A 23984-nucleotide genomic window follows, 5' to 3' on the forward strand; every position below is an offset into this window, starting at 1 on the left:
TCCCGCAAGCAGGCCAAAGGTTGGATGCGGTATCTCCGGGCAAGTATTAACGCTCCCTCTCAGCAGCGGGACCAAGGCATGTTCATTCCCTCAAATGACACTTCTCCCTTGTTAAAGCCCACACTTAATTTTATGAACTAAACCAATTTAACACCCAGCTCACACGAGCCATCCACCTTGAATAAATGCAAATCCCGGCTTCGTGGCAGGAATTGCGGCCTTATGCTCAGCATCGCCATGGCAACTAATGACATCATCCCCCGGCACCAACCTGCACAGAATCCAATTCTCCAAGGGTCCTGCTTTGCTGCGAGTGGATGCGTTCCTGGCTGGCTCACATGCGCCTTCATAAATATCACTCTGCTGTCAAAGGTTCGCAGGGGATGTTTGCTGTCATTTTGGGAGGTATATTCCCTTTGTGGCAAATGTTGATTTTTGTTCTTGAGGCGGGTGGGGGAAATTCTAATGAAAATTACTGTACTTGATTAGCAACATTTGTTGATAACATATGGTCTGAGGAGGCTTCCGCAAATAAGAGGCTTTAAATAGTAAACAGAGATGTGACTGCGATGAAGCAGATGCTCTCCAAACACAGGGAAGGGCGCTTTGCCTGTGGATTTCTCCCCCGCCCCCCTTGCATATTTCTTTCCCTTAGTTTCTCCCCCAGATCAAAGTGTTCACTTTCAAAGCATGGCACTGTGGCATAGGCTTGGAGAAATAATGTGCTGTGACTTTAAAAGTCATCTCCACCCCCCAAAATATGAATTATCTGCTACTCATGTTTAGTATTTGGTATTAATAATGATGTAGTGTGACTAAGTGAGTCAGCCAGCTCAAGTCGGTCTGGAAGCAGCATTTGGGCACCACGTGTCTGAAATGCTACGAAACACAATCCCAAATTTTCCAACGCGCCAAGACTGCAGGCGAGAGCGCCATGAAGAGCTGCGAGCAGCAAATCGGATCGCCATGTAGTGAGCTACCCTGTCGGTTCATCTTTATGGATGCACTGGGGCGAGCACACTCTAACCCGCTAATGAAGATAAAGCTATTCACGTTCGACTGAGCCCGCGCTCTACCCGTGTGTAGTAGGGGTCGGAAAGGACCTGGAAATAAATACTTTAGGCTCGTTGGCCATATGGTCTCTGTCATAGCTACTCCGCTCGTTTTGAAGCACAAAACAGCCTAGGCAGCATGTAGACAAACAGGCCTAGCCCTGTTCTAATAAAACCATTTATGGACACTACATGTCAATTTGAGGTAATGTTCATGTGTCAGGAAATATTCTCCTTCTTTTGATTATTTTCAGCTATTTAAAAATATAAAAACCATTCTTAGCTCATAAGCAGGTAGTTGGCCAGTCTGGGCTCATGGACCGTAGTTTACCAACCCCTGGCTTATAATCCTGAAATGAAAGACATGTTGTGTATGCTTTCTGTGTGCTGGATATTGAGTTGAACAATCTATAATAATAAAAGCATAATATGCAAATCAAGCGAACGACCCAACAGCAGAATGACTGTCCGGACGACCTTCCAGATGACCATGCTATGACACCCACTAGTGCCAGGCCAGCCAAGGTGGGTGTGATGCCATTGGTCGGGTGCCCAACCATTGCCACATGATCGCCCTGCAGAGGGAGGCCCAGGCCCAGTGGCGGGTGGGGCAACTGATCAATCAGGGGGGCTCCAGAATCACCCCAAAGAGGGAGGCCCAGGCCACTGACCGGTGGGCTGTGGCAGGTGGGCGGGGCCTCCCTCTGCGAGGGCAATCAATCATGAGGCTCCTGGACTGTGAGAGGGCACAGGCCAGTCTGAGGGCCCCCTCCCCCTGCCCTGAGTGCATGAATTTTGTGCACCGGGCCTCTAGTGTGTATATAAGAGCTTATCTCCTATTTATCCTTCCATGGACCCTCTTGGGTCAATTCTATTCTTAGCTCCAATTTACGATGTAAAGCCAGGGCTCAAACTCACACCTAGTGGTAACTGTATTCATTTCTGCACGTGGCATCTCCTGAAGGAGAATATAAGGTCCATAAGGGCAGCGCTGCTATCTCCTTCACCTTCGGACCCACAGCAGCACCTAACACAGTGATCTGCACATGGTAGACATTCAGGGAGTGTTTTCTACATGAAGGGAAAAGTGAGGGGCTAATCAGGTAGGATCCCTAAGCAGTGGAAGTCAGAGCTTCATCCCATGCACATACGTTACAGGAGTGTATGTAGTACTTGGTGTGTGGAGGCTAGTGAGCCAACTGTTCATCTATTTATTCCTCACCCTCACACAAAAGGTATTTGGTTTGGATAGGACACATGTTTCTCAATACTCATTTCTTCATATTTAGAGGTGCCACTGGGGGTGATGGCATATCTACTGTCTGTGCTGTGTGCTGGTGGCCCTGTCTATCATTATACCTATTGGCATCCACCTGGCTTCCAGGCCTTGGCCTCATCGGGGAGCCACTCCTTGACCTTCAAGGGCCTGTGCCTTGTTCCTCAGAGAGCTGTCCAGCTGTGCATGCTGCTCCTAGGAAACCCTGAATCCTCAGGGAGAGATAAAGCCCCGGTTCAAAAGAAGCAGTCACACCCTTGGTTATCTCATGTGCCACTTCCTTCCAGAATCTCCTGAACTTGGTGACACAGTTATTCTGAAATTGTCACTTCTTCCTTAAACAAATACTTATTGGATGCCAGGCCCTGTGCTATGCTCCCTGCCCCCAAGGTGTTCATCCTCTAAAGAGAGAGCCAGATACACACTCGTACTCACTCTAACGCTGAGCTGAGTTATGGGGAGGCAGTAAGCTCTGTGGTTCCATGCGTGGGCTTTGGGCTCAGAAACTCTGAGGTTGAATCCCAGCTCCGTAATAGCCTGAAGCCCTGGCCCAGTTACTAACCTCTCCAAATCCTAGTTCTCCTTTTATAACGTGGGGATAATAACAGAACAGACCTCACAGAGCTGTCAGAAGGATTAAATAAGATCATCTATCCCAAGCAATCAGCCCAGGTCCTGGCAAAGTCTAAGCACCCAGTAATTGGTGACTATTTTTAGCGTTTTTGCAAGCTCGCTGTACCGTGGGAGTTCCGTGGTAGACAAGCTGGGGTCACAGCAGGGGATCCTCTCACCCACTGTCCTTTGTCTGCCTGTGTTCAGAGAGAAGTCAGTCAGTTAACCTTCCCAACCATCAGCCTCTTCAAAGTCTAATTTTATTTCAGTTCGGGGAAACTTTGAAGAAGAGGTATTCATCTTAATAACCAGTCAGTGCACAGCAAAGGAAAAGAAATGAGCAGAGAGGGACGGCCCAATAAGACGGAGAGTCACTGATCCACTGTGGCCCCACAGGCTGGTCGCCGCTTCCTGCACCAGCTAATTTGGCCGCAGGAATGTCGCACTCTGTGACGTGTACTGACCATGTGAATAAATCCAAACTGAGAGGTTAGAGCAGCCCAGTCCCCTTGGTCTTGAAAAGGAATTCTCCCATTGAGTTCACAGGTAACTGATGTTGACCAGATCAAGCCACCGAGCAGAGAGTTGGGGAAGGTGTGAGGAAGGCAATACAGAGGCAGGGGTAAGAGTGGGCTGTGGAGTCAGACAGGTGTTTGCTCCCTGCCTGTGGCCCTTTGCCGGCCTCTCTGAGCCTCCGTTTTTCATCCGTAGCTGGGGGGGGGGGGGGCATGTAATTGTAAGCCTTTCACAGGATGGCCAAGATAAAATGCATGCGTGACTGCATAACATTTTTGAGGTAGGAATTTGTGCCTTGCACATAGTACTCTCTGAATACATACCAGCTGTTTTTAATATAAAGATAGTCGGGTCTCCCCATGGCCGGAAAAAGACAAAGAGTGGACCTTTTCATGATGTTTCTTCCCAAAGGGGAGAGGGACAGGGAAGGATGCTAATAATTAAACCTCCTCAGCTCCTAAGAATAGAAAGATTAACAATAAGAAGCCAGGAGTGGTTTTTACAGAGTTCAATGACTGTAGCGAGGGGCAAAGGTCTCATGTCACACCAGTGGCAGCCAGTCCCTCCTCGGTCCACGCAGAACAGCCTCCCACTGCTGCCCCCCCTCCGTCCATGCAGAACAGCCTCCCACTGCTGCCCCCCTCTGTCCATGCAGAACAGCCTCCCACTGTTGTCCCCCCTCCGTCCATGCAGAACAGCCTCCCACTGTTGTCCCCTCCATCCATGCAGAACAGCCTCCCACTGTTGTCCCCTCCATCCATGCAGAACAGCCTCCCACTGCTGCCCCCTCCGTCCATGCAGAACAGCCTCCCAGCCATCTCTCCTCAGTCCGGGCAGAACAGACTGGAGGACACTGGACTCAGCAGCTGCACAGGCCCCACGCTCACACAGGCCCTAATTTGGGTGAAATGCTCTGTTGTTGCCATCTTGAAATTCTCAATAATTTTATCTTTGAACTTGTGTTTGTAAGTGAAGTTTGATGAAACAATGGGATGTGCATTTGGGCAAAAGAAATACTCAGAGAAAGGAAAATGCTGCACATCTTGGTACCTTGAGTGGCACTTTTTTCATGCTTTTTGAATTAGGAGCCCCCACTTTCATTTTGCTCTGGGCCCTGAAAATGTAGCCAGTTCTGATTAGACTAGAGATTCTCTCTTTTTGCCTCTCCAGGGGGGCAGGTTACCATTTTGAAACCCGATGTGTAACGTGGGGTTCAGTAGTGACCTAACAACTTAAGGTGAGCCGAGGGTCAGGGTAGGAAGCCAAAAGCACAGCTGCGGGCCTGGTGGGAAGGGAAAGCTGCTCAGTGTCCGGTGGCCAGGGGTGGTCAGGGCGGCCTCCAGCAGCGTGACCTCCATCCAGCTGACCGGGTCTTGGAGGCCTCGCCCTGCCCCACAGTCCGAGGCACGTTGAATGCCTTGTGAGCTGAGCATCGTTGGGTAGTAGCTGGGGTTCAGGCAGACTTGGCTGGTGCCTACTGAGCAGGTCACAAAATCCCGCACACCGGGTCCAGGGACAGCATCCTGGGGATGCAGTGTGGGGGACCCCAGGCACTGGGATCAGGGCTCTTGGTGGCTCAGTGTGAAAACATCTCATTCCAGAACTATCCTGGTTTCCAGCAGGAATCTTCCTCATCCCTATAACCAACCATGATAAATGGCCAAAAAGATTATTAGCACAATAAATCATAAATAATAATTTAATGCTCATGTTTTCGCCTATTTGCTAATCATTAATAGTGCTTGTTGTTGATAATCATGACAATAATCAAAGTGAGAGCTGTAAATTAGGAATTGAGAGATTTGTGTTCTAGGCCAACTTAGTTGCAATTCACTGGCATAAGATACACAAGATCTTGAGTTTCTCCTGTTTTTTCAACCCTATGTAATAAAGACAGAATATGCAAATTGACCGTAACTTCAGAACAAAGATGGCGACATCCACAGGCAATAAGGAGGGAATATGCAAATTGACACGACAAGGCGAGAGGCAGAAGGCGGCTCCGGGCCGGAGCGAAGGCGGTGCCGGCAGCCAGGGGAAGGAAGGCCTATTCTTGCACGAATCTTCGTGCATCGGGCCTCTAGTTGTGAAATAGGGACGATACTAGCAGTCTTACTAGTTACCTTGTGTAGTAGTAAGGACAGTATCTGTCTTGCTTGCCCAGCAAAGGGACAGACTTAGTTAAGGAGCTTCCTAGATACGTATTGAGTAGATAACACGAAACATGAGTGGTCGTCACCCTTAGGAGAATACTTCTGACATATCCTTATTCAGAGAAGGGAAGGAAGCCAAAATGTGTTGTGTTCTCCTCCTGTTTCAAGCCTGCTACTATTTTTCGCTGTGAAATTAGGTTATTTTATAGCTGAGCACATGAGATAAAGGAACATTAATTAATTGGCCTCAAGTCCTACAGTTTGTAAGTGATTAACCAGGATTTGAACTAAGGATATCTGGTTCAAAATGCTGTGCCTTGTCAAGTCGCCTTTGCTCAGACAGAAATTGCCCTATCTTGGGGCTTGCCACAATTGCTGACGATCAAAATTAAAACTTTCTATCTATACACTGAACATTCTGCTGTTGGGTTTGAAACCTGTAACTTCTTGTTCTGCTAGTGTCCTTGTCTGTGTCCTCTTCCTTTCTCTATTGTGGCTGTTACGCTTCCTCATGGTTCTTGCCCACACAGACCCCCATGGGTATGGGCTCCCCTCCCCGCATTGTTCTGGTGCTCTCTTGCCAACTCTCTCTAGAGCCCTCAGTTCTTTGATCTTATTTGAGTGCAACAGTGAGATTAGAAGTCAGATTTCTATCACTTACCAAAAAAAATGCAACCAACGAACAGAAAAAAATAGTCAAGCTGCTGTTAGTCAAAAAATGCCCATGAAAATGATAATGACAAAATAGGCCAGGAAAAATAAAGTGACTAGGGACATCCAATGATGGCAAGACACCCTGTGATGTGCACTCCCATTCCCAGGTGGTAGAAGGACAGTCCTCACCGTTATGGAAAGCATTTTCAGAATAGGGGGCCCAAGCCTTGACAGTATTCATGCTTATTGACACATAAAGAAATGATCTCCCACCTAGGTCTCTATCCCAAGGAAATGATCAGAGATGAAATAAAAAAGAAATGTCTATCCCAGTCTCAATCATAGAACAATGATTAAGTAAATTATAATGTATCCATAAGGTACAGTATTAGAGAGTAATTAAAAAGTATAGCTAATGCCATAACCGGTTTGGCTCAGTGGATAGAGCGTCAGCCTGTGGACTGAAGGGTCCCAGGTTTGATTCCGGTCAAGGGCATGTACCTTGGCTGCAGGCACATCCCCATTAGGGGGTGTGCAGGAGGCAGCTGATTGATGTTTCTCTCTCATCGATGTTTCTAACTCTCTATCCCTCTCCCTTCCTCTCTGTAAAAAAATCAATAAAATATTTTTTTTTAAAGTATAGCTAATGAATATTTTGCAATATGGAAATTGGCCACCAAAGACGGCAAAATAAAGACATGTCTCTATATAAAGTTTTATCTCTTCCTGATTCCTAGTTTTATAAAAGAATATATATTTGGCATCATTTAGACAAAACTCATTAAGCGCATTCTAGGTGCTAAGCACTAGGTATACAATATAAATAAAACACAGTCTCAGTGCTTACAGAACTTCCAGAATCATAGGGGATTCAGCTATAAACAATCATAAAATCAACAGTTAAAATCCAGTGATTTCCAGGACAGGAAATTAAATAATATTTTAAGAGCGTTTCACACTGGAGCCCAATTTACACCAGGAGACCATGGGCCATGTTCTCCGGGAAAGGGGTGTCCAAGCTAATGTAAGAGAGAACCAAAAGGAGGATGTGGTGGGAAGAAGCACCAGCAAAGGCAACAGCCCTGCAACAGCCCGAGGTGGCCCCGACAGACTCCCATGGCACTGCAGCGGGTGAATGGGAGACCACACCAAGGGGTCTGGATGGCATCTTGTGGGCATTGGAGCAGCTACCATGGGAGGGTTTAGGGCAGGGGCTCAGTGCAATGCAGTGACACTTCCAGAAGGTCAAGTTTCAGATACAAGAGTGGGTGGAGATGGCCCTGTACTAACAAGTAAGAATAATGATCAGAGTTGAAATAAAAAAGTAATGTCCATCCCAGTCTCAATAATAGAACAATGATTAAGTAAATTATAATGTATCCATAAGGTGAGTGAATGGAGAGGCCACATGTGAGGGGCCCCTCAGGGGCTCCTGTCAGCCCCGCCTGGCACTCTACCCTGTGCTAGGTAAGCCAGGCTTTCCTCGGGGTGGTCTGAGACTCAGATGCCCACACACCATGAGTGGGGAAGGGACTTTACCACTTCCCTCCTTCCATCTTTCATGACAGGCTGAGCTCCACCCACTCTCTATCCCACTCATCTTTGAATGCCAAGAGAAGTGAGGCTCCTCAGCACCCCACTTCCCACTACTACGGAAGTCTCGTTTTAAAGTCAGGTGTTGGCTCAGACCAAATGAAGCCCCATCTCAAAATCTGGAACTGCAGCTTCTAAGAACCAGGGACTCCGAGGATGCGAGGAAATATTCATTAGTGGTTACCTGAGAATATGTGTAGGTATAGCAGGAGCATGAGGGAAAGTTCTCACCACTTGATTTCATGCTAACTCCTGATTCCTCCCCGTGCTCCGTGAAGACCCTTGGCAACTTTCTGAGCATCTGTCTTGCATTTGCCTAACAAGATAATTAACACTTTTTGTCACTGTGGCAGCTTTTGGGGGGAGCGGGGAGGAGGATGTGACAGCCAGCGCCGCCTCGGTTAACCCTGCACTCACCCGACCCAGGAAGAAGGCAGCTGAGTTTAGCATCTTCCGGGCAGAGGTCTCCACACTGACCTCTCCTGTTCTGTCCACAGCTGGGGCACCCAGGGCGACTTCTCCACGACCCACGCGCTGCCTGCTGTGAAGGTGAAGCTGTTCACAGAGAGCACCGGCGTCCTGGCCTTGGAGGACAAGGAACTCGGGCGGGTAAGTGCTCCCCTCACAGCCGGATGCACGTAGGTTGCTCCAGAGAGCGGGTGCCTCCAGGTCCCCCGAGGCAGCATTGCCAAGAGCTGAAGGACTGGCTTGGCCATTTAGATCCCGGGGTGCTCTCTGCATGGACGGTGCAACCTTGAGCAAGCAAGTGCTTCAACCTCTTCCAGCCTCAGCTTCCCCGCCCCCAATCTGGTCACCACAGTGCACTCTGCCGAAGACCAACTACCAAGCAGGGTCCTCCAACCTTCCAACCCACACCCCTCAGGCCAAAGCGCTCCATGCCCTTTACTATCCTGAAGTGAAAGTCTTAGGTGACTTAACAAACCGACCCACCTAACAATCTAAATCAACTCAACATCACATAAAGGGAGAATCAAAGGCAATGACTCAATGATAGTATCATTTCAAGATGTGAAATTATAAAAATCCGCTGTGGAGGTTGGCGACTCCAAAGCCTGAGCACCAGCGAACTGGCTTATTGAATGGATAAACCAGTGTTGGTAACAACATTGCTTTTATTTCCCTGGAAAAGTGCGAAATATACTTTGAGTGCATGGGTAACAAATCTTTTAGAAGCTGGACCCAGTTAAGTCATCAACAGGTTTTCCCACCTGCGTTTATAGTCAGTGGGAATACTCAAAAGTCAGGTGGGATGCAGGACAATTCCCTATTGGAAAGGGTCATCTCACTCCGTTCCCAGATGTTTACTATCCCTGGGGCCCACCATGCAACTACCACACCAACAGAGCTCAGCACCAATGATTTTCAACCAAAAAAGTCCTCCCGCCCAATTTTTGAAACATCCGGTGGATGGTACCACTCCCTTTGAGTACTACTGAGATCAGAAAGGCATTTCTTCTTGCATCTCAGCTATTGACGCTGCACCAAAAAGCCAGTGGTATTTTCAGACCGGAAGTTAATTAGCTGGAAATGCTTCCATCACCCTACACTGCGTATAATAACATCTGAGCTCTGGAACGCAGCCTACAAAGGCTCGGGTGATCCGGGATCAGGCTTCTGCCCGCCTCCTCAGCCCTTTGCTGCCACTGAGCCCCAGTATCTTCAGCCAAATTTGAGTCCTTCAAATAAACCAAATTCTTTCCCGCCTCAGGGGCCTTTCTGTCTGCCTGGAGCCTTGGCCCCACCTCCCGAATCTCTGAAAGGCTACCTCTTTATACATGCCCCTCCTCCCTCCTCAGACAGCCCTTGCTGGCTATCCATCCTCCTTTAATTGCTACCGCAGCCCCTGTTCAGATCCTCCACTGAGCCTATCACCACTGAGAGAAAGAGAGGAAGAATTTACAGAAATGTTTACCTCCAGCCTCCCCACCAGGCTGTGAAAGCTCCATGGAGACAGAAACTTAAACGATTTGTCCGTCACCCCATTCCCAGAGCCCAGCACATAGACTCTCAATAGACTTCATTTCCCACTGGCCGAATGAACAATCCCTTCTGAAAGCTGTGTGACTTCAGCCAAGACTTCTAACCTCTCTGGGCCTCTGATATTTTATCTAGAGAATAAGAGAATACCCCAAGATAAGCACACAGGTGTGCGCACATCACAACGCCAGCAAGAACACATTACCCACGCTTCCTTCTCTCTTCCTTTGTCTTTTCACTTCCTTTTCTGCCTTTCATCTGTAGACCTGACCTGGAGTCATATTACTGGGACCCGCACCACAGATGGAAGTAAAACACAAAGCAAACAAAGCTAATAGCAAAAAGAGTGCTTCCCCCCAAAAAAGGAGGGGGATGAAAGAAAAGAAGACGTGTAGTGTTTTCTTTGAGAAATGACAAGTATTCATTTCTGCTCCTCGGGAGAGGCACACAGATGGGGAAGTCGCCTGCCTTTTATTTTTCTGCAAACTTCTTTTTCCATGAAGAATCGTGTCAAGAATCCCGAGAGTCTCAGAGAGCTAGGATATGCATGTTAGAAGAGACAACCCCAGGAGCACTCAACCTGAGTCCAGGGAGGATTCCAGGGGACCCGGGAGCCCCTCGAAATTGTCTGCAAATAGTGTGTGTGTGTGTGTTGGTGGGGGGCGGGGGGAGCGGATATGTGCATTTTTCTGGACTCACTAGTTCAAAGCTTTCACCAGCTTCTCAAAGCTGTTCCCACTCAGAAAAGTTGAAACCACTGGGCTAGTCAAAGCCTTTCATTTTGGAGATGAGAAACTGATTCCTGAAGAGTCAGGAAGCTTGCCCAGAGCCCCCGGGTTTGCTGGGTCCCGGGCAGTGCTGGCCAGCGCTGTCCTAAGCCCTTAATGTGCAGCCCCTCGTCCAGCCTTCGCCATGGTCCCAGTGAGGCAGCTGCAGATAGCACTCCTCCTGTACTGACCTGCCCGCTGGGTCCGGAGGCGGTAATTCACCAGGAGTGATGTTGCCTCACCGCAGGGCCACTTTTACTACACCACAGCGTCCTCAGCAGAAATACACTCCTCAGCTCTGTGGCCATGAGTTCACCACAGGCCCCACACAGCCATTCTTTTCTTAATAGATCATTCTCTCTTATATATTCCCCCAGATACTAGTTTACACTTGTTCCTGCCAGTTGCTCTGGCGCTGGCCTACGGGCCCTCGTGCCAGCTGGGGCGCCCTCTGCTGGTGGCACCGCCACAGGCCACAGCTGTGACTGCTAAGTGGTCTTTCTCAATGTGAAGTGCCTTGGAGCCCTCAGGAGAGTGTGTCTACGCCAGTGGTTGGCAAACCGCCGCTCTCGAGCCACATGCGGCTCTTTGGCTCCTCAAGTGTGGCTCTTCCACAAAATGCCACGTGCGGGCGTGCACGTACAGTGTGAAGTTGGCTTAAAACTTTAAGTAAAGTTTATTAAGTTAATTTTAGGGAACGTTGTGGAGTGAAAGAAGATGTAGTGTCGAGGATTGAGAAAGGTATGTTGAGATGGTTTGGACATATAGAGAGGATGAGCGAAAGGAAATAGACGAAACAAGTATACAAGACGAGTGTGGATGGGAGAGTTGGAAGGGGTCGACCTCAGCAAACGTACCTCAATCAGATTGAGGACGTTTTTAGCAAAGGCCAGCTTAGGAGTACCCTAATTAAGTTAATAACAATGTACCTACCTATATAGTTTAAGTTTAAAAAATTTGGCTCTCGAAAGAAATTTCAGTGGTTGTACTATTGATATTTGGCTCTGTTGACTAATGAGGTTGCCGACCACTGGTCTATGCTGTTCTTCCCAAGCGTAGCAGGACACAGCCACGTTCAAAATCCCGGCTCTACCTTCATTCATCCCACAGTAGTAACTTGTTTCATATTATTATGTTTCATTTTTATTAACCTTTCTAATAAATAAATAAATAAAAAGCTATGCATGCTGTAAAAAAAATTAAATGGACATGTAGTGAAACCATTGATTCCTTCCACCTCACCCTAGTATTGTTTCCCAAAGAAAGAGCCTTGTTTTCAGTTTATTGTATATTCTTCCCCAAATAGCCTATGCACATACAAGCATAGCATATATAGACATGTGTGCATATATCCCTCTTTAAAAAGGAGCACACACTAGAAAATTATTGTATGCATACTGCTCTGCACTTTGCTTGAATTATCAGTGTATTTGGAGATTAGTCCATGTCAGCCATATTGACTTCCCTCCTTTTTCATAGCTGCATAGTATTCCATTGTGTGGATGCATCAGAATTTATTTAGGTTGTTTTCAGTCTTTGGCTATATAAACAAAGCTTCGGTAAATGATCTTCAATTTATTTCCTTGCACATATGTGTGTACCTGTATAGGATAAATGTCAAAAAATATTTTGCTGAATGAAATTTGAATTTTGATAGATACTGCCCAATTGTCCCCAAAGGAGTAGTATATGCCAACTGATACTTCTACAAAAGGCAGGAGAGTGACTATTTCCCCAAACCCATGCCCATACTCCAATACTATGCAATTTTTATGCATTAAAAATGATTATGGGCCCATGTGTTCTGTCATTTGTGCTATGCACAGAGCAAACAGGAATAATGGCAGGCAAAAACTTAACCTCAAAAAATGTAAAGGCTATGGACATAAAAACTAGGACTTAGAGCGCAGTGTGTGGAGGAGCCCATAGCCAGGGGACACAGTCCAGTCTTAGGGGTGGGGATGCCTTCCAGCCAGGGGAACACAGAGGTAGGGAGGGATATCAGGGTGAAACAGTCCCCTGGGAGCACCTGCCTGGGTGCCCAGGTTCCTAAGAGCAGCTAGGGCTGGCTGGCGAGCAGCTTACCGCTCCTGCATGGGGCCAGTTGTGTTCCCACATCAGCATCACCACATCAAAGCACAGCACACATGGCTGCGGCTGAGATGACGAAGTGCTTGATTAGCAGCCTGGAATGTCCAGATGAGGTGTCTGGGCTGCGCCGGGCTTATGTGCACCCAGAAGGACCCTAATAATTCAGCAAGGTTGACACGTACAAAGGAGTCGTCGACCGGTCAGGAGGGTGGGGATGAAGACAGAGGAGAGTGCAGTGACCTCATCTCCCCATCCACACTGGAGAGGGGGTCCCCCCAGAGGCCCCCACGTGGGGGAAGAAGTGTTTGTAGAGAGGCCAGTACTGAGCGGAGGCCATTTGCTTTGGCAAGCGGACATCATATTGGCCGTGGGAAACGCCCAGAACCATATGGTGGGAGGCCTGCTGACGAGCTCCGGGCGCCCAGGGCACTGCTCCCACTGACTTTGCCAAATGGGCAGGAGGGAAGGAGGCTCAGGGCCTGGCCTGCTGTCTTCCGGCCCAGGCTGGGCTTCTCCTCTGAGCTCCCTGCACATCACCCCACCTCATCTGCCAGGAGAGAGGGTCAGCCTCGCTGGGATCAGCAGCCCTCCTCCCACCCTCCAGGCTCAGGTCTCAGGATACAGAAGATGACAGAGTTCTCTTGAGGGCAGGGAGTGGTCCCCCCACCCCCCGCACCCCGTGGCACCCTGACTCATTTACGTCCAGCGTCCTCCAGCAAGTCCAAGGCCAGTGGTGCCAGTGACGTGAACTTACATATATGATGATCGAATCTTAGCTAAATTAACCCTAAATTAACAGACTGAACAAATGCCCAAAGAGATTCCCACAGAGGAGCTCTGATTGAAGGTAGTCCTAATATTCAAGCCTGGCAAGCAGCATGATAACAGTGGCCTGCCCCCAGGCCTGCTCGCAGAGTTCCGTCACCACCCGAGACTAAGCGGCCGGTGATCACACAGGACCCACGCCGGTCAGGACTATGGGAAATGCAGACTCACATCCCGTACCCTTAACGATCAGCCTTGCCCTGAACATACAGCAAGTAAGGCTAATCATAGAACACAGCCACCACCATGCGCAAGACTTAGACTATAGTTTTTTGTCTTTAGCCCATCTTTTAAGACGTCTGTATTTGTGTATGTTCTATGATATATGTAATTAATGTTAACACAAAGTAGACATATAAATGTGAAATATATATATATGGGCATATATTTTTACTGATATTTATATATCAGCATTTCAAATTTTCCCGTTTTGTTTTGTGTGGTTTGTTTGTTTGTTTTTAATAAATTGATGGTTTGTGGCAAGCCTGAGCTATTCCATCAGCACAATTTTTCCAAAGTCTCAGATGATGATTAGCATTTTTTTTTTTAGCAAAAAAGTTCTTTTAGACATAATGCTGCTATACATTTAATAGACTGCAGTATAGTGTGAACATAGCTTTTAGATACACAGAGAAACCAAAATCTTTGTGTGACTCACTTTTTTGCGATTCTTGCTTTATTGCGGTGGCCTGGACCTGAACCCGCAATATCTCTGAGGCGTGCCTGTGTTCATATTGACATATTTTATATTGATAGTGATACGGTTACAGACATTGGGCCAATTGCTCAAAATATCTTACTGATGTAAGGGTCAGGAGAGGGCTGACCCTCTCTCCTGGCAGGTGAGGTGGGGTGATGTGCAGGGAGCTCAGAGGAGAAGCCCAGCCTGGGCAGGAAGGCATGGTCAAAAACACGTTGGCAGCCTGTGGTCTGAAATATGGGGATTTCTTTTATTTCAATCATAAGACATTGAGAAGACTCTAATTTCGTCTTTGCAAAAATACACAAATTTCCCTTCATCAGAGAGAGGGAATTTAATGGAAAAAGAAAAAATAAAGGGTCAGGCTTGGAGTCAGAGGGTGAAAATCAGCACAAGCGAGGCCTGTGATATGGGCAGATGGTCCTTTTCTGCCTCGGCCCCTCCTCTTCTCGGAGCTCTTGATGCACAGTCGCCCAGAGACCCCTGGGCCCCTGGCCTCTGAGCCCAGGCTGAGCTCACATGACAGTGGGGCAGCCTCTGCAGGGCCCCTCCCAGCCCTCCAGAGGTGACAGGAGCCCAGGAGAGGGGCCAGCCTGCCCACTCCTGGAGAAAATAGCTTTGAAAGCAAAGCCAAAGCAACCAGGGCAGGCTGCCAGCGCAGAGGCAAAGCTCAGCCAGCCCAGCTTCTGTTGTCCTGTGTTTAGTTCCCGTCCCTGTGGTTCAGGGGATCTTCCAAATTCCGCTCCTTCTGGGTGCACGCTCCCCCGGCCCCACATGCTCCTGGGAACTCGTTCATCTCCCTGCAGAAGGGGAGTCACCGAGCTTCACTCACAGCCGCGGAGGCAGGGAGACCTGAGGCACAAGGCCCACGGGTGCACCATCCCCGAAGCCACTGCGGAGTCTGTCTCGGAGCCCACCCTTCCCGTCAGGGCAGAGCGGGCCGTCCTGTGATGAGATGAAAGTGCAGCTGAAATCGGTTGAGAAGTGTGACTGGCAGCAGGTCCCTTCCCTCTCTAAATGGCACATTTCCCACCCATCAAATAAGGCCCCCCCACCTTCCCTGCAGCCTCTGAGGGCTTCTCCTGCTGCGATGGTGGGAGGGATCCCAAAGGAAGGGAGAAGAGTGGGCTAGCAGTGCCCTGTGAGATGTAAGGTGTTTCTTCCCTTCACACCCGTCTTCTCTGGGAAGAGGATGATGGGCGGAGAACATTCTGTTGCTGTGGTGCTTCTGAGCTTTGGAAAAGTAGGAGAGTAGGACCAGGCAAACCACAATCCTTACTTTTAGAGAATTAGCCAGGGAGAGAGAGAAGGGAGCAGAGAACAACATTTCTGTCCTCGGGCCGGGCTGGGTGGCAGGAGGCAGCCGGGTTGGGAGGCAAAGCCTTGGTTCTGAGTCCGATGGCCAGGACTCTGCTTCACATGACTGCCCTCCCTTGGGCGATGGAACCTGCGCAAGACACGCCTTCTCCGCAGCAAAGTTTCTCATCCACCAAAACATGCCCATAGCAGCGCTTCTATTTCCCCGCTAAGACGGTTGTCCTTTATTCCAACAGGTTATTCTCCATCCCACCCCGAACAGCCCCAAGCAGTCAGAGTGGCACAAAATGACAGTCTCCAAAAACTGCCCGGATCAAGACCTCAAAATCAAACTCGCTGTCCGAATGGATAAGCCTCAAAACATGAAGCATTCTGGGTAAGTGCTCCTTCTCTGAGGGGCAATTTTGGACACGCTTCTATTTATTTCTTAACATGTTTTCTAAATAGAAAAACTGATCCTCAGAGAACCACATGGAAAGAAACACAAAAGATGCATGAGAGGTTATTAAAATACTTACTCTCATATTTACAGTTGTCTGCGGTCTGCATGGAGATTGGGTCCAGGACCCCCCAGGACGCAATGGCGTAGGGTTTGCATGTAGCCTAGGCACATCCTCACATATACTTTAAGTTGTTTCTAGTTTCTAGATTACTTATCATTTCTCATACAATGTCAGTGCTATGTAAACAGTTGTTATACTATATTGTTCAAGGAATAATGACAAGAAAAAAGGTCTGTACGTGTTCAGTACAGACTCAGCCATCTAGGCCTGACTACATAGTAGACACTGGCCACAACCTACCATTTTTAGAATATTTTTTATCATAGTTGGTTGGATCGCAGGACACGGAACCCATGGAAGCAGAGGGCCGGCTGTGCCATAGCTTCCTCCGTTCTTAGGATCACCGCCCTGTGTTTGCCTCGGTGCTAACTGTCAAGATAGAACCATTTCCTTCTCCTCTGGGCCGGGATTCCCAGGACAGCCACTGCCTTCCTAGAAGCATGCTGGGTGATTCCGGCTTCAGAGGTTTCATTGGCTTCATCTACCTTGTCCCAGGCATTCTGATTTCTCAGCCTGTGACTCCCTCTCTTGCACCTTCATTATCAACCACATACAGAGGGTGTGAGCGGTTGCCCTTGGCGACCTTCAAACAATCAACTCATATGGAGTCAGCTTTTCCTCCTTCTTTTATTCCTGGCATATATTCCAAACTGTTGAATGGGAATTCTCCCGCATCTCTCTCCTCTTCAAGGTACACATCCGGGTTTCAAGCAAACGGTTGGAGAATTCTGTGGGGTTTCTGTAGCACAGGGAGAAGTTGGCATCTTTAGCAAAACCCTGGCTCACAGCAGGAGACGGAGAGAGAAAAGTGAGGAGGGGAGGGCAGACCAAAGAGACAGGCCAAAAATATGAATGAATATCTGTCCTCAAAACTGCTCTTTAAAATCTTCTTTAAAGGGATCAGTAGCTCAACCCACATTCCTGGCTGTGGGAGCCCCATACCAGGAGTTTCACAAATACTCCCTCATGTCATCCCCAGAGCAAATACTTGGCATAGGTATTATTTTTCCCATTGGACAAGTTCCCACATTTTTTTCCTTGACTCTGTTGGAAATTGAATTAACTGATCTGGATTCAGGAACTTTTCTGTTGATTTATTTGTAAAATTTTTAACATATTTCAGGTATCTTGATCCTATAGATGAAAGAAGAAATATGTAGCTCACTTTGACCTGTTCCATAGCTATTTAATATCACTAGACTGCCATTTAAAGATTACCCCTGCTGGGACATATACCAGGAGGGCCTAGAATAGTCCTGAAAAGTGAACAGTGGATATAGCACCGTCAGAGCCAGTGTGGCATGAGCCAGGGGAGCAACCTTAGTTGCACAAGGGAAGATTCAGGGAAAATGGAAATATTATGAACTACATTTTTTTTCATTTAAACTTAAAATAGCTTTACTGAGCCCCATTGTGTGGGGGAGAGTGAAAGAAACTTCGGAGCAGTGTCGCTGCTTAGAGGATTAGAGAGAGGAGTTTTTAAGAAGCCTGGCTGAGGTCATGAGTCGTATCCACTTCGCTGTGTATTGAAACATAAAAGGAAACTCAGAATTACCCCTGGTTGGTGGACTGTGGTTCGTTGAATGAGCCCCTGGCCCATTCAGAACAACTTTTCTTTATTGAATAGAAAAATGTCAGTAAGAACATCAACACTGCCTTTTGGCCTTAAGACATTGGTACCTGGGCATATTTGAGACTTAGCAACTCCTCAGTGGCTTTCTAATTATTATCTTTTACATCCACGTAGTGTTTTAAGTTCAGGAAGTGCATTCACTTACATGATCTCATTTCATCCCTGAAACAGCCTCACAAGGATTAGGTATTATTATCCCCCCATCTTTATAAATGGCCTCTTTCTTCACCCAGTTGCTCAGACTAAGATCCTTGGAATCATCTTGGTCTCTTTCTCTCTCACCCCTCATCTCATCCATCATCCAATTCTCCTCACTCCACCTTCATAATAAAGCCAGAGCTCAGCCTCTCATCACCACCTCCACATCTCCACTAGAATCCAAGCCTCCAGTACTTCTCCCCTCACTGTTGCACTTGCCTCATATGCAGTCCCCGCCTCCCCCGGTGTCCTTGCCTCCCTGTAGTCCATGTAGAATAATTCTTTTGTAAAACACAAGTCAGATCCCATCACTCAAATTCTGGAGAAACCCCCACTGATTCCCCACCTCATTCAGAGTGAAAGTGAATGCTGTTACCATGGCTACGGGCCCTGTCTGATGAGGATTTCATTACCTCTCTGACCTTGATCACTGCTCCAGACATACTGGCCTCCTTGCTCTTCCCAAAGACTCCAAGTGGACCCCCACCACAGGGCTCTTGTCCCCATGTTTCCTCTGCTTTGAATGCTCCTTCTCCCCAACGCAGATGTCCACATGGCTCACCTGGGTTTCTTCATGTCTCCGCACCTTATCAGAATGCCTTTCCGGGCCCACCCATGTCCCCCTCTCTTTCTTACTCTGCTTTATTTTTACTAGAGACTTATCATCATCTCACATTTCATAACTTCCTTTATTCGTTTGTTGTCTGTCTTCCCCACTAAACTGTGAGCTCCTTATCATTAGGGACATTTGTCTCCTTTGTTCAAGGAAGCAACTATAGAGCCTGACATGAAGTAAAAGTCCAATAAATTATTTGTTGCATAAATAAGTGAATGAATGAGCCCCATTTTACAAATAAGGAAACTGAGGCTCAGAATCCACATTTTACAAATTAGGAAAAGACTTGCCCAAGTCAGAGTGAGCCTCAGAGCCAGGTCTAGAATAGTTTCAGTCCAACCTTAACTACAAACCCGAAACTTAAATTCAATGAACCACGGTCCATCAACCTGGACTAATTCAGAATTCTGATTTTCCTTTTACATTTTAACAAATCCTTTTTTTAAAATAATTTTTTATTTATTGATTTCAGAGAGGAAGGGAGAGAGAGATAGAAACATCAATGATGAGAGGGAATCATTGATCGGCTGCCTCCTGCATGCCCCTCATCGGGGATCGAGCCTGCAACCCAGGATGTGCCTTGACTGGGGATCTAACCACAACCTCATGATTCATGGGTCAAGGCTCAACCACTGAGCAACACCAGCCAAAATGTAGCTCTGCCTTTTAATGAGAATATTTATTTAGCCTATTTATATTTAATACTAGAGGCCCAGTGCACGGATTCATACACCAGTGGGGTCCCTTGGCCTGGCCTGCACCCTCTTCCAGGACCCCTTGGGGGATGTTGGAGAGCTGGTTTTGGCCCGATCCCCACAGGCCAGGCCAAGGGACCCCACTGGTGCACAGATCCGTGCACCAGGCTTCTAGTATGCATATAAGATCTTTGGTTAATATCTTCCCACCCTCCCTCCTCCCCCCTTCCCTATGAGATTCATCAGTTTGTTCCATGTTTCTATGCCTGTGCATTGAGCATCTGTCCCCTGGTGATCATTGCACATCATAGCTACCAGCCGGTCGGCCAGTCTGTTGGTCGCTTAGGCTTTTATATATATAGATAATTATTGAAATGGTTAGGTTTAAATTACATTGCTGTTTGTCATCTTGCTAGTTGTTTTTTGTTTGTTCCATCTGATCTGTTTCCTTTTTCCTCTTTTTCTTCCTTCTTTTGAATTAATTGAATGCCTTTATTATTCCATTTTATCTTCTTTATTATATTAGTATATAGAAATGCCAATTTGGTCAATTGCCTAGACTGTAATCTTTGGCACTACCACTTACTAGCTGAGAGCAAGTTGCTTACCTCTCTGGACCTCGTTTTGCTCAGCATGAAATGGAGGTAATGCTAGCACTGGCCCCGAGGGTTATTGTGAGGATTAAATGAGTTAATAAATGTCAAGCATTTTGCTGCAAGGTGAGAGCGACAGCTACAGCAGAGTCAGTGGTGGTAGTTATCATTGGTCTGTTTGCATTCACCCATGCTTTGCGCCTTTCCTCAGCCATGGGTCCTGCTAGGCTGCTATAAGACTGAGCCACTAGAGTCTCAGCGCCTCCCCGCCTTGTTCTCTCTCACTCCCCCGGGAGGGGAGGGAGGCCTCCCGGTAGGAATCATGGTTTTTGTCTCACTGTGACTGCTCTTCTTAGAAAAAAAATGTCATGAAGAATTTCTGGGGGGAAAAGATTTTTCCCAGAGAAAACAAATGTCTCCCTCTACTCCTGGACCAGGGCAACACCAACCCCCATTTCTGGGCTTGTCAGTCACTCGGGCTCCTTTATGAGGTGCTCATGGGCTACGTGAGGGGGCCACCTGCTCTTCTCCTGGCACTGGCTGCCCATCCCCAGGCACCCTAACAGAAGATACACAATAAAACATTTTCCCCAGGGATACCTATTGAGTGCCCATCATGTGCACGCTAGTGCTAACCACAGTAGGTGCTTAATAAACAGCTGAGGTCCTACTTCACTTAAAGTCACAAACACCACGTAAAGGACACTGTCCCATTTTTTTATACACCCGGGTGCTGCCCTGCCAAGTAGTCCAGGGCAGGGGACCCTGAGGCCAGGGAGTCTTCCATGCCTTTGACTGGGATTCCTGGGACTTAAGTTGAACCCAAGTGCACCTTCCTCATGTCTCTTTTTTTAAAAAGGTGTTTTTATTGATTTTTAGGGAGAGAGGAAGGGAGAGGGAGAGAGAGATGGAAACATCTATAAGAGAAAAACTTTAATCGCTGCCTCCTGCACGCCCCCTACTGGAGATTGAGCCTGCAACTTGGGCACATGCCCAGACCAGGAATCAAACTGGTGACCTCTTGGTTCCTGGGTAGATGCTCAACCACCGAGCCACACCGGCCGGGCTTCCTGGTCTCTTGTTAGTCCTTTGTAGTTCACTCTGGACTCTCATAGAACTAAAATGCCGCAGGGAGTGGTAGGGATGACAGTGGCCCACTAGCATGGGACTTACAGAAATGCTACAGGACAGGATGCATTAGAATCCTGATGCAAAATGTGACCTGGAGACCCACACCCAGACATGTGCACCTCACCCTGTCTCCCAACAGATAGGTGCCTGAGAGCAGGACATCGATTGAAATAAAGAATCCAAAGGTGAATCCTTTGCAAAGTTGGTAGTTACAGACTCTTTCTACTAGGACTACTATTTCTACTACTACTACCACTACTACTAGTAGCAGCAAGAATAACAACACGCAACAGCAATGCCTAACATTATCAAGTTCCTACTACGTGCCAGTTGCTGTGCTAAACACTTGACATGTATCACCTCCACCAGCCCTCACAACAACTGATGGAGTAGGTGCTGTGCTATCCCCACTTACGGCTGAGGAAACTGAGGCACAGGTAGCTAAGCCAAGGGACAGCTCACGACAGGCCCAGGATCTCACCTAGGTGTTCCCACTCTGAGTCTGAGATATACCCACCAGGCCAGACTTCGGCTCACGGCACCACATTGCTGGTTTATCTGTTCATAAACCCAGCTTTCCACATATCCATGCGGCCTGAAGAGAGAGTCCGGGGCCACCAATGCCCACACAGACAGCTGTCCGTAGGATGAGGGCACCTGTGTGTCTGCAATGACAGGCTTCATCTGCCCCAGGTGCTTCCCCTTCTGTTTATGAGCACGCCTCACCCTGAGAGAAGACAGCGCAGGAGCCCACCACCAGAAGCAGGACGTGGCAGCCCTCAGTTTTCTCCGTTTTGACACCTTCAGGCAGGTGCCACATTAACGATGGATTCTGAGGAAAACCTCCGAGGGGAAGCCCCCTCCACACAGATCATCCACCACTTTCCATAGGAGGGCTGCTGCATCTTCTCTGACCCACTCGGCTCGCTCACCCGGAGCCGTTCACCAGAAGTCCTCTCTCTGTGTGCCCAGCTGAAATAACTACTCCTGGTCTTGTTTCTAGAAAGAAACCAAGCTTGTCCTCTAGACCAGGAGGAGATGGTAGGGAAGAGGGTGCCCTAGAGCCAGGCTGTTCCGGTTCTAGATTAAATTCTGCTGCTGCCATTCACCACTGGGGCCCTAGGGAAGGTGCTTGAACTTTCTGAACATCAGTTTCCTAAACTGAAAAGTAGGATTAATAGCAAATAATAAGTGTTTGTGTTGTGCCAGTTATTGTTCTAAGCACTTTATCTCTCACTAGCTACTTTAATCCTCATGACAGCCTTTGAAGTAGGTACCGCTGTTATTATCCCCATTGTACAGGTGAGAAAACTAAGGCAGAGATAAGTCTAGTGACTTGCCCAAGGTCACACACAAAGCTAGGCAGCCTGGCTGCACAGTCAAGCTCTTACCCCTCCGTGTGGGTGCAATGTGTTCCTGCAAAGTGCTTGGCATAGCACAGAAGGCGAGCACAACTTCCCTCAGCAGTAGTGGTGTTTTTTTTCTGAAGAAAAGTTAGTGATTCCATGTGAGTTACATTCTATGGGAACCAGAGAACTCGTTTTCCTACTTCCATTCTCATCCACTAAAAGTATAAACGCTTTAGATGTAGCAGCGGCATTCATCGTTTCTAATCTCTTTATGTGGATTTAAGTTAAGGGGGAAGAGAAAATGAGTAGTAGCTGCCAGTATAATTTCAGAAATTATGAGACTGTTACAACCTGGCAGTTGTTACTAAAAATATAAAATTCTTCATGCACTTTCTTTATTTGATCTTTTATTTCATCTATGTACATATGCCCAAGGAGCTCTCCTTTCACACATCTAGCTATTGTTTACTACAAGTAATGCTATGCTTTCCTCTGTACAGGGAGATATCCTATATAATAAAGCTCTAATATGCAAATCCACCAACAGCAGAATGACCGGTTGCTATGATGCACACTGACCACCAGGGGGCAGATGCTCAATGCAAAACAGTGCTCCCACAGGGGGGTGCTGCTCAGCCAGAAGCCAGGCTCATGGCTGGTGAGCGCAGCGGCAGTGGCTGGAGCCTCTTCTGCCTCCGCAGCAGTGCTAAGGACCCCTTCGCGGATATCTGCCTGCCGGACACCCCCCGAAGGGTCCCGGACTGTGAAAGGGCTCAGGCCGGGCTGAGGGACCCCCCCAGTGCACCAGGCCTCTGGTTTTATCATAAGGCAGCTTTTATTGGGCATCTACTTTCTGCCATGCCTCATGCTTATGCTTCTCAAGCATCACCTGCTTAATCCGCCCCCACACAACACACCCCTGGCCCTGTGTGGAGAACACCGGGAGGTTAAGCAGCTTGCCCAGCATCTAAGGGAACTGGCAGAACTAGCTCTGGAAGGCTCCTCACCAGCACAGACAGTACCCTCTCTGTCCCTGTCCATGGCCCAGCCTCCATTTCTGCATGACTATGATAATACTAGAGGCCCGGTGCATGGAATTCGTGCACAGGTAGGGTCCCTAGGCCTGGCCAGTGATCAGGGTCGATCGGGGCCTTCCAGCTGCTGACTGGGGCCTCCCTTCCCCAGCTGCCGGCTGCCTACTGGGGATTTCCTTCATTCCACGCCGACCCCTGGTGGTCAGTGCACATCATAGCGAGTGATCAGTCTCCTGGTCAAACTCCCACAGGGAAAATTTGCATATTAGGCTTTTATATATATAGATATTACCTCAAGAAGGCTGAGAGCTCTGTCCAGGACAGCAGTGTGCTCCACATAATAACAGAGCTGACCCAGTTGGCTGCAGGGTGACGAACAGCCATTCAACCGTTCCCACAGCCTCAGCCTAGTTCCAGCCCACCCCCTCTCACCTGCACACTGTCACACTGTCACCCTCTCCTCGTTGGCTCCCTGCTTCTCTTGCCCCTCGCATCAACAGCACATTCGCCACCACGGCCACTGGGATCATCTTAAGTAGAAATATAACCTTGTCTCTCCCCTGCCTAAGGATTTTCCATCCTTATTTAGGATGAGTGTGTTACTGATACAATTTCCCA

General features: G+C 48.0%; 1 protein-coding gene across 1 annotated transcript in view; it reads left to right on the forward strand.

Moving 5' to 3' along the window:
• Window positions 1–23984, forward strand: part of CADPS (calcium dependent secretion activator) — a 447690-nt gene that overhangs the window by 258103 nt on the left and 165603 nt on the right. The window contains exons 8-9 of the mRNA XM_023754061.1: window positions 8354–8465; window positions 15791–15930. Of these exons, the coding sequence (XP_023609829.1) occupies window positions 8354–8465; window positions 15791–15930 (252 nt within the window). The remainder of the gene's footprint in view (window positions 1–8353; window positions 8466–15790; window positions 15931–23984) is intronic.

The sequence above is a fragment of the Myotis lucifugus genome, unplaced genomic scaffold (assembly GCF_000147115.1).
Source record: "Myotis lucifugus unplaced genomic scaffold, Myoluc2.0 scaffold_55, whole genome shotgun sequence".
Classification (NCBI taxonomy): Eukaryota; Metazoa; Chordata; class Mammalia; order Chiroptera; family Vespertilionidae; genus Myotis; species Myotis lucifugus.